The sequence below is a fragment of the Halichoerus grypus genome, chromosome 14 (genome assembly GCF_964656455.1).
Source record: "Halichoerus grypus chromosome 14, mHalGry1.hap1.1, whole genome shotgun sequence".
Taxonomy (NCBI): Eukaryota; Metazoa; Chordata; class Mammalia; order Carnivora; family Phocidae; genus Halichoerus; species Halichoerus grypus.
In genome coordinates this window covers 81,594,267-81,608,944 of record NC_135725.1, presented here as the reverse complement: position 1 = coordinate 81,608,944, position 14,678 = coordinate 81,594,267, and the positions used below count along the sequence as shown (strand labels likewise).

Below are 14,678 nucleotides of genomic sequence, written 5' to 3'. Positions count from 1 at the left end.
TCCAGTTTAAGATATTCCACGTCTGAGTTTAAAATCAGAGTCTTGAGTCTCACCCCTGCCACACAGCAGTTCTTACTTTTGCTAATACTTCAAAAGTCACTGCAAAGGTCAAAATGAGCCCTTTGTATGAGATACTGGACAGCGCGGTCTGGTTCCGATGAACGGGAAAGGGCTTGAGGAATGAGGTGATGAAGTCTTATGTTGGCTTCGTGGCTCAGTGAATATTCGGTCAATAGAGTGAGCTCCCCATCTCCCCCTTCCCACCCCAGCCCCGCTCCCCTTCCTGCACCCCCTAAGTCTGTAAGCTGTGCCCCACATTGCTGCAGTCCCTGGGTGCCCCCGAACCCACCTCAGCCTTACTTCCCCAAGCCAGCCCAGACCTTCAAGACTTTGACAGCCCCGAATCTTCCTAGGTCTGGTCTCTTTTCTTTCAAACCATCATCCCCATGAGTGCGAATGGTATGGTGGCCTGCCACCCCCTGGTTGAAAATTGACCAGTTGCCTGCGGGCCAAGTACAAATAGAAGGCATTTTGTGATCTCCTCCGCTCTTCCAGGCTCTCGTCCCCAGGTGGGCTCTTCTCTCTGCCTCTACTGTCCCTGTGGAACCAGGCCTATCGTGGAAGCTATGGCCATCGTGTGGGGGCCTGATGGCCCCAGATGTCTCTTCCGAGCTCCAGCTGCACATTTCCAGGGGCGGCCGCAGAGCCTCTCCAGTTGTGTGCCCTTTAGCCTCCTCTGTCTAGCCCACCCCCTCCCCCGTCTCCCCCTGGCCTCCCCAAGATCTCTCTCCCTCCTCTGTCCTTCCCTGTGAATATAACCACCCTCACCTGGATATCTGGAAGCTGTCCTAGTGCCCCCTCTCCCTCACCTCGTCACCCAGTTCTGTTGATTTTACCTCCCAAACATTCTCAAACCTGCCTCCTTCCCCCTCACCCCACCCTCAGCCTCAGTTTAAGCTCTTCCTCTCTGCCCCCAGCCTCTCCCCCCACCCTGGGCCATTTTCTGTGCAGCAGACAGAGGGATATTTCTAAGTACACGTCTAATTAAGCTGTTTCCTTCTAAAGCCCTGCAGTGACTCCCTGTCACTTCAGGACATTGTCCAATCTCCCTAAAATGATATTCAGGGCCCTTCCCTGTCAGGCCCCACCTCATACCCAGCCATGATCTTCTTCCATCCCCTGCCTCATGTCCTTCCCTCATTCACTATCCCCAGGGGCTCTGGAATCTGACTGTGCTTAAATCCTAGGTCCCCATCCCAGTGGCTGTGTGACCTTTGGCAAGTTAATTAACATCTCTGGGCCCCCGTTTCCTTAGCTGTAAAGTAGGGGTAGGGTTGTGGAGGATAAAATGAGATGATACATGTATGAGTGCCTAGGGGTGTGTGTGCGCGAAGCTGCTTGTTATCTGGCCCTGGCAGATCTCACTGGTGAGATTTCCAGTGCACTCGCCACTTCCCCACTCTCTGTTCTCCAGCCATTGGAGCTGTTTGAACTTGCCCCAATATATCCCGCTCTCTCCCGCTTTTATAAAAACTTCGCTGCGGCAGCACCATACGTGCCCCATTCTTCCGCTTGGTGGCTCCTGTCTCCCTCCCACTCTGCCCCTTTCCCGTCTGGCCCTCGGTAGCCTACCTGCGGACTGCCTCCTCCTCAGCTGACTCAGAGATCACCCGGAGCGCCGGGGGCAGGGATTTGCCCTGGGTGCGAGGCTCAGTCCGCGGAGGCTGGAAGGGGCTGGTCCTGCATGCACGCGCTTTGTGACATCGGCTTGTCTTCCAGAGGCTTTGTTTTACCTGTGCCTGCAACACCAAGGGTCTCGGTTGCTGAGATTGAATGCCAGTCCACCTGAGTGACAGAGGACTGCTCTAACTGGCTTTGACCTCCCAGGGATTTCAGACACCGTATTTCCTCAGAAACTGTCCTCTTAGCTGCCCCTCGTTGCTAATCATGTTTTGTGGCTTAGTATTCCAGTTGCTGAATTTCTCTCTCAAAATATTTTAGCTCGCTTCCCCCAGCTGCCCAGCCGACTTCCTCAAGTGCATCATAAATCTCCAGTCCAGATCTCCCGCTCTTGTAGACCCTCCCAATGCACTCATCTCAGCAGCCCAGTGTGAGCTCTCCGCTGATTAATGTCACTTGCGTGTTTGTAACCCAGCCTTCAACTGTGGTGATGTCAAGATAAATCACTGTTCAGACCCTGTTAGTTGGCAGAAGCCGGGGACCTTAGCATACCCTCTTTATTTTATAGGTGAGTACAACAAAGCCCAGGAGAGGATAGGGGACTTTCCCAAGGTCACACAGTCAGAAATTACCTGACTAAACTGGGGCTAGAATCCACATTCTCTGTTTTCTTTTTTTTTTTTTTTACTTCAGTTTTCTTTCTAACTCACCAAAAGCTATTTAGTTTCTTTATTCTATTGAACATTTTTAAAAACTTAAAAAAATTGTGGTGGTAAAATACGCATAACATAAAACTTGCAGTCGTCACCATTTTTAAGTGTATGGTTGAGGGGATCAAATGCATTCACACTGCGGTGCAACCACTGCCGCCGTCTTTTTCCATCTCCCCAGGCTGACGCTCTGTGCCCCTCACACGCCAGCTCTCTATTTCTCCCTCTCTCAGTCTCTGGTAACCCCTCTACTTTCTGTCTCCGTGAATTCTGACTCCTCTAGGTACTTCCTATAAGTGCGACCATTCAATTTTTTCCTTTTGTGTGACAGTTTCTTTCGCTTAGCATAATGTCCTCCAGGTTCACCCACTGTGGCAGGTGTCCTTCCTTTGTACGGCTGAATAGTCTTCTGTTGTCTGTGGATAGCACATTTTGTTTATCCACTCTTCCGGTGATGGACACTCAGGCTGCTCCCACATTTGGCTATTGTGAGGCATGCTGCTCCAAACGTGGATGTACAAGTATCTATTCACCAAGAAGTATTCCTTGCATACATTTAGAGACACTTGCTGCTGACCATTGCTACTCATCTTTTTTTTTTTTTTTTCCTAACGGAAAGCTGGGAAAATACAAAAAAGCACAGTGAAGAATAGAAAAGTCACAGATGTTTTTGGGGTATATATTTGCAGGATTTCATATTCATGCTGCCCATAATTTTAGGTTTTATACATACTAAGAGAGAATTTTAACAGATAGTCCCATCTGTGTAGTAGGGAGAACACTTGAAATGTATTTAAGGAACAGAGAGCCTGAACACTGAATGTGACCTTGGCCAACCCTGGCCTTGTCAGGAGAGGAGTTCATTCAAAGTATGATCTTACTTTACCTTAACAGTCTACAGAGGGAGCTCTTCCTAGCGGTGTTTCTTTAAGACCATCATGGTAGAGCGGATTACTGCTAAGAGTTGGAATTTGGAATGGGGCGTCTTTCCCAGTCACATTTCTTAAATATCCACTAGGGGGCAGTAAAAGACACATAAATTTTTCAAAAGGCCAGCTGCGTGCCAATCGATCAGGCCACCACATCCTCTTTGCGTATCTTTCAGCCATCCGTGCATAGTTACAAGATAATGGATTTCACGTCCAACAGCAGCTTTGGGTAAAACTGGAGATACCAGCAGCTACAGCCTACGTGCAGGTCTTCCTCCTGTTCAGGCTAGCATTAGTGCATAAAACTTATTTGATACGTTGGTCCCTGATTGTATTTTTATTCAATTCACATTAGTTCAGTGATTCTCAAGCAGAGTGAACATCAGAATCACCCCGCATGCTTTTTCCAAAGTACACATGCCCGGGTCTCCTCCCAGATCTATTAAATCAGAATTTCTGGGGCTGGGGCCTAGTTAGATAGACTATATTTTTATCCTAGCCCATGTGTTCTTGCTAAGAACTAGTGCATTAGTCCTTAACTTTAATAACTGGGGGGAAAGGGTCACTCGAGTAAAACCTCAGAGGAGAGGTGAATGTGAATTCTGGAAAATCTCTTTCCCTTTTAAAAATAGAAGCCACTGAAGGATCTGGTGGCCAAGGGAACCCAAAGCTCTGAGGCTTTCCTATAGATTGTACCTATATCATAACAAGCCAGGAGCCTGGGCAGAAGCTTCTGGAACTGGGGAGGCCCTGGCAAACTCAGCATCTGTGGTTACAGCTCCGAGAAGGCCATGCTCAGGGGCCAGACTCCTTCGTGTGCACCCAGAACTCAGACACCAACACTGTCTGCCATACTGAGAAAATCTTCCCTATAGTATTCAGGAAAAAGAGGCCTTTAGTTTTATCTTAGGAGAGGTAGATGGGCATAGAGAACCTGCAGTAAGGTCGGATGTCCTTAGTTCTCATCCGAACCATCCCACCAGCCAGCTCGGGGACCCAAGGCAAGTCATGTCACCTTTCGGAGCCTCATCTTCTCAGTTTGAATTATGGGAGGACTGGGCGGCGTTGATCTCCGAGGATCCTCCTGGTTCTAAAATTTCAATGATCCCATTAGTATTAATAATCATGATTTGTATGGTCCTACCCTGGCAAAGAGCAGAAGAAATATTCAGTAATGCAATGAATGACAGAGACTATTGACCATGTAGTTTAATTTATTTAAGGCATATACACTGAATTCAAAGGAGAAAATATTGCTCCCCATAATATATTGAACTGTTAGTATCTTCAGCATAGTAAAAGCTTTCCAGAGGGAAAAATTATCCATCAGTGCAAACTTCACATTTTTCACTTCTTGATCCATAACTGCCATTTCTCCAGCATGCTTATATTTACTGTGAAGGGCCAAATATAGGAATGCTTTGGATGCATATTAAATAACTACATAAATGTCAAGGTCACAGTTGCACGAAAGGCTCAGGGGAGGGCCCTGGGAGGCTTGCATTGATCTCTTGTGAACTTCCATTCCCGAATCCTGCTGACAAGGGGAAACAATTGATGTGGACCATTATTAAGGTTTTAAGTGTTTCTCCATTGTTAAAGATCTTTTACAAGCCCAGAGTAACCGATAGTGCCCAAGGAATTGGCAAAACCTTCACTTAGAAATATAGGCTGGCCAGAGAGATAAGTAAAACCCAGAGTGCAGATGTCATGGGCTGAGCTGCTGCAGCAAAGGTGGAGGGCCGGGGCGAGTCCGGGGGCGGGGGGGGGCAGCACGCCACCTCCTTGCCCCCCCCACCCGGGCATGGCTCTGAGTTATAGAGCCCAGAACGGAAGGCCCGCTTGCGAGTCTTGCACGGCCCGGCAGAAGCTGCAGAGAGACTGGCTCCCTCTTTCCCATCTGCCTCCAGGCTTCCTCCAGCTCCCCCGCCCCCTCCAAGTCCAAGTCTGTGCACTCTCTGTGGCCGCACAGAGGACCTGATGAGTGTCCAGGGGAATTGGGTGTGCATGAATCATGCAGCAGACCTGCAGATCCAGACTGAGTGTCTGGACTGGTCAAGTGCCCCAGATAATTATGTGAATGTGCTGCTGACCTGGAGCTGGAAAGACAGCAGATATTATGTATGGCAGAATCTACTTTCAAAAAGATCTCAACAGACCGAAGGAGGATGGGCCCGGTCTGCTAGAGGAACCGAACGGGAGATACAAATTATAACATGAACGTTTCCCCGCACTAGCTCCGCGTTTGGTCTTGCACTCGGCCCTTGGCACATTTCAGTTTATCTCCTTACAGTGATCTGGTGAGGGTAGGGTTGTAGATCCCCATTTTTATTTTTTTAAAGATTTATTTATTTATTTGAGAGATAGAGTGAGTACAAGCGGGGGTAAGAGCAGAGGGAGAGGGAGAAGCAGACGGTCCTGCCGAGCAGGGAGCCCGATGCGGGGCTCGATCCCAGGAGCCGCGTAACCGACTGAGCCCCCCGGGCGCCCCGGCCCAGCCCCATTCATGAGTGCCTGCGATGCGCCAGATAGTCTACACGGCACCATCCACCTACTCTGACCCTCACAGAGAATATGATTCTCTTTCACAACACAAGGAGCAGAGATGGTCAGAGCATGGGCACTGCAGTCCCACTGCCTGGGCCCCATCCTGGCCCTGCTGCTCCTGTGTGACCTTGGACAAGTCACTTAAGTTCTCGGTGACGTCCTCATCTGCACAACAGGAGTAAGATTGTTCTGAGGATTAAGTGAGATCAGGAATGCAAAGGCCCAAGCACGCAGAGCCTGACCGGTGAAAGGCAGCCGTGAGGCCCAGCCATTCCTATTTCTTAAGGATGAAGTAACTTGTCAGCTAGCTGAGAGGCAGAACTGGGATTGGAATCTCCATCAAGGATTGGGCGCCCCGCTCCGTGGGGAGTCTGCTTGTCCCTCTCCCCCTGCCCCGCCCCTCCCCTCTGCTCATGCTCTCTCTCTCTTTGTCAAATAAATAAATAAAATCTTCTTTAAAAATGGTGCTAGGCCGCCATCAAAAGGAATAAGATCTTGCCATTTGCAACGACGTGGATGGAACTGGAGGGTATTATGCTGAGCGAAATAAGTCAAACAGAGAAAGACATGTATCATATGACCTCACTGATATGAGGAATTCTTAATCTCAGGAAACAAACTGAGGGTTGCTGGAGTGGGGGGTGGGGTGGGAGGGGTGGGGTGACTGGGTGATGGACACTGGGGAGGGTATGTGTTCTGGTAAGCGCTGTGAATTGTGCAAGACTGTTGAATCTCAGATCTGGACCTCTGAAACAAATAATGCAATATATGTTAAGAAAGAAAAAAAGAAGAAGAAGAATGTAGCAGGAGGGGAAGAATGAAGGGGGGGAAATCGGAGGGGGAGAAGAACCATGAGAGACAATGGACTCTGAGAAACAAACTGAGGGTTCTAGAGGGGAGGGGGGTGGGAGGATGGGTTAGCCTGGTGATGGGTATTGAGGAGGGCACGTTCTGCATGGAGCACTGGGTGTTATGCACAAACAATGAATCATGGAACACTATATCTAAAACTAATGATGTAATGTATGGGGATTAACATAACAATAAAAAAAATTTAAAAAAAAATGGTGCTAGGCCATTATCCTCCTCCTTCTCTTCCTCCTCCTCCTCCTCACCATTATCATATCATCATGAGTTAAATGACTTGCCCGGTGTTAGACCTCCGACAAACACCCGGGATTTGGACCTAGCTCCTGGGACCGAAGATCCGCCGCCTTCCCGGTCCCCTTCCTGGAGGACAAGACTAAGGACAGTTCTTAGGTCACGATCCCGGTACCTAGTCCAGTGTTATCCCCCGGGTGCTTCGTGAAGACTCCCACAGGCAGGGCTCACTTTGTCACTCCTTCACCAAACATTGGCTGAGGTCCTGCTCTGTCTTGGGGGTGCAGAGAGGAAAAGAATGTAAGGCTAACCATTCTTTTTTCCCCACCAGGTTCGAATGGTGAAAGATGGCGACCCCTCCTGGAAGCCCACTTTTATTGTGAAGCCTGACAGTGGTTGTCAGGGTGATGGCATCTACCTCATTAAGGACCCCAGTGACATCCGCCGGGCAGGGAGCCTTCAGAGCCGACCAGCGGTGGTCCAGGAGTACATCTGCAAACCTCTTCTGATTGACAAGCTCAAGTTTGACATTCGTCTGTATGTCTTACTCAAGTCCTTAGACCCCTTAGAGATTTATATAGCCAAAGATGGACTCTCTAGATTTTGTACAGAGCCATATCAGGAGCCCAACCCCAAAAATCTGCACCACATCTTTATGCACTTAACCAACTATTCCCTGAACATCCACAGTGGTAACTTTGTCCATTCGGACAGCACTAGCACGGGCAGCAAAAGGACTTTCTCTAGCATCCTTTGTAGGTTGTCTTCCAAAGGTGTTGACATCAAGAAGGTCTGGTCTGATATCATCTCCCTGGTGATTAAGACTGTCATTGCCCTGACTCCAGAGCTCAAAGTTTTCTACCAGTCGGACATCCCCGCGGGGAGGCCGGGGCCCACGTGCTTCCAGGTAACCATTGCCAGTCCCAGCCTGAGTTCCCAAAACCTCACGGGGCCTGTGGAGGGCTCCCTGGCTTCCTGTGGGATGAAAGGTGGGGGTGGGGCGGCCAGAGGTGGGCAGAGGGGGTTGTGGGTGTGGCCTTGGGGGTTAAACCTGGGTCCAACTTTACATTTGCTAGCTGTGTGAATAGAGGCAAGTTGCTTCCCTTTTCTCACCTGTAAAATGAGACGAAGAGTACCTCCCTGAAAGGATTCTTGTAAGAATTAAATGAAATAACACAAGCACAGTGCTTGCCATTTATTTATTCATCCTTCCTTCCAGCATTTTGTACCACCTGCTTCGTAGGGGCCAGGCACTGTCCCAGGTACTGCGTAGACAGTCGGTCAGCTCTCCTCCGGCCGAGGCATGGAGTTTACTAATATGGGAGACAAATCGTTTAGAAAGCACCTCGTATAAAGTGTCACAAGGGCTAGAGTAGAGGAAGAAATGGACTGGGCACTGTGACATTGTGGGACTGTCTGACATTTTCTGGCTGGGAGTGAGGGTGGTCTGGGAAGGAGTGGCAATTGGACGAAGTCGGAGATTCTGGATAGGGCTGGGGAGACAGTGTTCTGGGGGGACATGTTCGCAGCCCTAGGGGGAAGGGGGAGTCATGCAGTTCGAGGAATTGAAAGAGGTTCGGTGTGGTTGGAGGGTGGAGTTTGAGGCAGAGCTTGGAGGGAGATGAGGGAAGAGGAGGCGGGAGAGGTAGGTCGCGGCCGAATCACGGAAGGCTGAGGGCTGTGGGGGCCCCTAGAGGATGTGCACAGGGGAATGGTGGGCTCAGGTTTGCACGTTACAAAGAACAAACCAGCTGCAGGGTAGAGAATGGATTGGGCAAGGCTGGGAGCAGGGAGGTGACTAGTGAACCGATGGCTTTCATACAAGCAAGAGCTGATATTCACTTGGATTGGGAAGATCTCGGTGTGGGTGGAGAGAATAGATCTGAGAGCCATTTAGGAGGTGGACGGGCTGGGCTGGTGACTGCTGGGGTTGAAGGGGTTGGTGAGGCAGTGGCGGTGAGGGACAGGGGAGAACCGAGACTGACTCTCGTGGCTTAGGCACTTGGATGGATGAATAGAAGCCACAGGAAGGGGACCAGGCTTGTGTGGGGAAGGTCAGGAGTTGGACTTGAACATGCCCTTGAAGAGCCTATGTGACCTCCAAGTGGAGAGTTTGAGTGGACAATTGGACATTTGGGCCTGGAGTTCAGGAGCGAGATGCTGGGGCCGGGCTGAGAACTCACCAGCGTTCAGACAATGACGGAAGCCGTGTGAGGCTGCAGGGGAGGCGGGGCCTCAGAAGACTCCTGTGGGCACCACTGTTTAGGCAAGGGACAGGTGGGGGTGGGGGGTGGGGGAGGGACCAGCACAGGCCAACAAGAAGGGGCTTGAGATGTAGAAGGGATATCAGGAGAGGAAGCACCTTGAGTGCCAAGGAAGACGTGCTTGGAGAAGGAGCAGGCAGGGATCAGCAGTGGCAAATGCCACTGAGCTGTCACACGAGACCAGAACTGAAATTGTCCACTGTGCTTCGTGATCGTCGAGGATGATCTTCATGGGAGTGAGGGGGCTGGGGCCACAGCGTGGTGGCCCGAGCCAGAGCGCGGGAGGAAGGGGAGGGAACGAGAGTAGAGCTGTGAAGCAGGGCGAGGCTGGAGTCTGGGCACTCAGTAGACACCCGGGCTCCTGCCACCAGATACTCAGAGTGGGGAGCAGATGGTAAGAAGGAGTACCTCTGGGACCCTCTCCATCTCATCTTGCAAATTACTTTGTGGCAGGTGAATGTATAAAAAGAACACACAGAACACGCCTGTAAGCTTTCGGGCAGAACAACAAAATGGTCATCCCAAACGCCACCTCCCTACCCAAGCTCGCTTGCTAGCTACCGTGCTTGTCCCCATCCCACTTTCCTACCCACTCCCAGGGTCACAGTGTCTGGAATTTTATGTTTATCATTCCCCCTGCCTTAAAAAATACTTTTCTTATGCACGAATGTATCCCTAACAATATATATTGTTTTGTTTTGCTTGGTTTTGAGCTTTATAAAAACGCTACTACAAAGTATATAGTCTTTTTCAACATTCTTTTCCACCACATGTTGAGGTGGGTTGTTGGGACCCGTTTCATTTGCACTGCTATCTATGCCAATATCAATACACACGATTTGTTTGGGTTGTTTCCCGTCCTCCATCCAAGACTGTGGCAGGAAAGCAACAGGCCGATGGAACAAAGAAGGGAGGGGAGAGGCAGCGGGGCAGCGACTCTGATGGATGGGTCTAGATCTAGAGATCCGTCCTTAGGCCCTTGGACCCCAGACTCTGGTTCCCAGGTAGGATGTCTGTCCAGCTCAGCCATCAGGTAGGTAGCTTACGGCATTAGAAAGGGTAAGTGGGGAGAACTTAGAGATAGGACCAGAGAAAACAAGTCCGATCCCAAGCCATCAAAAGGTTAGGGCCAAGGAGACCGTTGCAACGTGGAGGCATCCAGGGGTCATCCCAGGGGACCATGTGGCCGCATCTGTTTGACGGTGACGGCTATTCCAGGAGAGTCATGTGGGCCCGGCACGCACAGCCAAGCCACGGAGCCCTGGCACGGTGAGGGCGCAGGGGGGAGCGCCAGGGTGGCGGCTTTGCTGCTTGTCTTGCTGTGGACAGGCTGCATGGGCAGCCACTGGGGTGGAACCAGGGGCGCAAGCTGTGGGGAACTGGAGAGCAGACAGGGAGGGAGCCACTGGTTTGGACAGATGACGTCTAGCAGATGGAACCGCAGCCCCGTGTCTGTTTTCCTTTGCTTGACCACACTAACTGCTTCCAGGCCTGGGGTCAGGGGATGAGCACCGGACTGGAAGCAACGCTCCAAGGAGGAGCTCTTCCCCTTCGCAGCTGTGTGATCTTGGGCAAAGTCCTCCACTACCCTGGGCCTCTGTTTCTTTCCCTGGGAATCACCCACACTCACTTCCCCAGCTGCCTTCTTAGGAGCAGCATGAGACACTGTAGGTGAAAAACTTCGACGAGGAGTAAAGTGTTAGTTTGAAGTTGGGTTTACCATACATTTCAGATTCACGGTGATCGACAAAATACTAGGTTTTTTCCCCTTGGAGTCCTCTCTTACTTTCTTTATCCTCATCACTTGGTAAAACACTTGTTAGTTTGGGTCTCAGATACCCGAAGTAACTTGAAACCCGAAGATTGAAGGAAACGGTATGGTTCTGCTATGGAGTTGCTGTGTGACCTTACCTAAGTCACTTAACTTCTCTGTGCCTGTTTCCTCAGCCTCCTCCCAGGGCCGTTGTCCGTCACACGTGAGATAAAGAGGCAAACTATAACGTTCTGTGCACGTACAAGAAATGATTTCTTTGTCGTGGAGCCCCCTTCGCCTGTAGCCTGGGCCGGGCCCACGTTGCTGCATTCCGGGACATAAACTCCAGCCAGCGACATTACGTTTATCTCAAACATGTGATTGTGACCCCTTTCCAATCATAGCCACAATAACTGCTTGGGAAATTGTGGTGGCCTGGAGCGGCTGCTGGCGCGGCTCAGGCTGTGGGTAGCTTTCCTGTAATCTGTTGCCTAGGAACGTCCCCCTCCAACCCCATCGTGCAGCCAGCCCCCCACGACACGTCCTCACGGCCCTCAAGAAGGGCAGCGGTGTGACCCTGGCTTCGGCAGTCAGGTCCACGTGGGGGTAGATGATTCATGTGGCAGAAAAACACACGCAAAGGAAAGGTTTCCCAGCTCAGCTTTCAAGAACATTCTTTCCCAGTTCTGTTGCTCCGTCTCTATCTTCCTTTAGCGCTGTGTCTCATTCTCTCCTTGGCTCCTGATCCTTTCCCTTAGATGTCTGGAGGAGACACCTTTCCTGAAGCCTAAAGTGCTTCTCTTTCTTCTTTGTTCTTTTGATCTCCTGCTCCCCTTTAGCCCCAGACGCCCCCTGGGAAGGAGATGAAGAAGCAGCTTTGTGGCCACGCGAGGGCTTGGGTTTCGTTCTCAGAGGCCCTGGGTTTGAGCTAATACCAGCTCCTTCCAGCCACGCGAGCTGGTGAGCTTGCCAGTTAACCTTTCTTCGCCTCTGTTTCCTTATCTGTCCTGCCACACACAGCAGCTCCTGTGTCTTAGACATAGTTTGTGCTTTCCCAAGCCTGCCCATTTGTCCTCCTCTGTCTTGGCCTGGCAGGCTCACTCTCCAGTCTCACTGTTTATTGGAATTCAGTGCTTCCACCAAGGTGCTGCTTAAATCCCTCCTTCTCTGTAAAGCCTTCCTTGACCACTTCTGATACATAAGCTTTTTTTTCCTTAGGGATATTCCCTGGGCACGCACTGAGACAAGCCCCGAGCTAGCTGTGGGGCAGGTGGCCATGGGTAAGTCACGGTCCCTGCCCCAAGAGGGGCGCAGGTTATGGGGAAGACTGGCACCTGGGGATCACAACTGCTTGTCCTAAATGATGGAGAAGGGCCTCTACAGGGTGCTGCAAGAGCACAGAGAAGGGAGTAATTAACTTTGCCTGACCCAGTCAGGGAGGGCTTCCCAGAGGAGGAGCTGTTTTAGCCAGAGCTTCAGGGATGAAGCAGAATTTGCCAAGCAGAAAGGGGTGAGGGACCTCCATCATGGTCTGCTTTCCCTGCCCCCTTCCTGGCTGCCGCTTCTGTGCCCCTCCTTCTGAACCTTCAGTGCTGGAGATTCCCAGAACTCAGTGCTTGGAAAGTTCCCTTATCTACAATCACTCTCTCAGTGTTCTCACTTAGCCCTGTGGCTAGTATATCCAGCTGCCTCCTTCCATTTTCTATTCAGATATCTAGTGGGACTCTCACGCTCAACATGTCCAAAATCAAACTCTTGATTTCCCTCCCACACCTAGTTTGCCATTGTTTTCCTATTTCAGTAAATGCACAGCGTTCTATCAGTTATGCAAAGTGAAAACCTGAGCCATTCTTTCTTCTTTTTGCCTCCTTCCTGGGTCTGCTACATAAGCCAGTCTTGCAAATAGACTTTAAAATACATCCTAACCAGCTCCGCTGCTACCGTCCAAGTCTAGGCAACCATCACCTTGCACTTGTACCACCGCAATAGCCTCCTAATTGATGTCCCGTTTCCCACCCTTGCTGCTGATGGCCTATTTTTCTCACTGTAGCCAAAGTGATTCTTTTAGAACATGTCAGATCCAATTACTTCCCTTGTGCAAACTCTCCAATGGCTTTCTCATTGCACTTAAAATCCTGGCTCCTTACCATGGCCTAAAAGATGCTACATGATCGGTTCCTCGTCTTCCTATCTGACCTCATCTCCTACCATTCTCCCTCTTGCTCACCCTTTGCGGTTGTTCGAAAGTGACCTGGGTTCTTGCTGTTCCCTCTGCCTGGAATGCTCTTCCTTAGCTCTTCAAATGACTTATCAACTCACTTCAATCAGTCCCGATTCATGCATCACCTCCTGGGACTTTTGCTTCTGGTCATGATGGAATAACAAATCTGGACTAGAAGTCCTGCTGAAAACAACTAGAATACTAGACAAAATATATGAAATAAGTGGTTTCCGATTTTGGACAACAGGCAGCTCAGCACTGTGATCCCTGAGGAAGTGGGGAGTGGAACCAAGGTTGAATCCTATGGTTGCCACAACTCCAGGACATGGACACAGGGAAGGGGAACCCAAGAGCTGTGACCTCAATGAGCTGCAGAGATGGAGATCAAAGTTTGGGAAAGCTGAGGCGGCTGAAATTCTGTGTGCAGAATTCTGAAACGGAGGGAGCCGAGCTGGAAAAGAGCTCCAGAGCCTGCAGAGATCCCTGTGGCATTGCTGAGTGTTAGGCCACCCCTGTGTGAGTGTTGGTCCATACAGTTGGGCAAAGAGAGACCGGTGAACTGATGATCTGAACAACTCCCAGGCTCACACAGAGCAGGGAGAGATGTTCATGCTCTGAGTAGCCAGTGTGGATAGTCCTTGGTGGTCACTGGGAGCATTCAGTGGAGGTTCCAGAGAAGTTATGCCTTAATGGACTGAATCTTCCCTGGAATGAAAGTTACTCTAGACCCAACTGAGTGGTAAACAGTAGGCCTTGGAGGTATCAAATTAATCTGCAAATAACTTAACTGCCAGAAAAGCCTACCCCCTTTTAAAAGAAAACAAAATCCAGGCACTCAGCATTATAACATTCACAATGTCCAGCATCCAGCATCCAGACATTCCACAGAGCAGGTAAGGTAACCCATACCAAGGGGGGAGATCAATACAGACTCAGAATTATCAGAAGTGATGAAACTAGTAGGAAAAAGATGTTAAAACAGCTATTATAACTATGCACAAGATTTTAAAGGAAAATATGAGCTTAATGAAGAGAGATGGAAGCTATTAAAAGAACCAAATGGAACTTCTAGAGAAGAAAATACAAAATCTGAGATGAAAATGTCACTGAATGAGATTAGCAGATTAGACACTGCAGGAGAAATGATCAGTGAACTTGAAGACATAGCAATAGAACCTATCCAAAATGAAACAGAGAGAAGAGAAAATGACAGGAAAAATAAGTGAACAGACCCTCACTGATCTATGGTACAATATCCAGTATTTTAACATATGTGTAATTGGAGTTCCCTAAGTAGAAGAGACAAGGAAAATACAGAAAGATATTTGCAGAAATGGCTCCAAATTTCCAAATTTGATAAAAACTAGAAATCTGCAATCCAAGAAGCCTAAGAAACTCCAAGGAGGACACACACACACACACACACACCAAAGCTTATCATAATCAAATTGTGGAAAACCAGTGATGATAAAA

At 49.7% G+C, this 14,678-nt stretch overlaps 1 protein-coding gene across 5 annotated transcripts in view; it reads left to right on the top strand.

The window, feature by feature from the left end:
• TTLL11 (tubulin tyrosine ligase like 11) overlaps window positions 1-14,678 on the top strand; it is a 249,851-nt gene that overhangs the window by 85,296 nt on the left and 149,877 nt on the right. For 4 of the 5 annotated variants that reach the window (XM_078061723.1, XM_036107811.2, XM_036107810.2 and 1 more), the window contains one exon: window positions 7,299-7,874. In XM_078061723.1, coding sequence (XP_077917849.1) covers window positions 7,299-7,874 — 576 coding nt within the window. Of the gene's footprint in view, window positions 1-7,298; window positions 7,875-14,678 lie in introns of those variants that run through there. The other variant, XM_078061725.1, reaches the window with a different exon arrangement.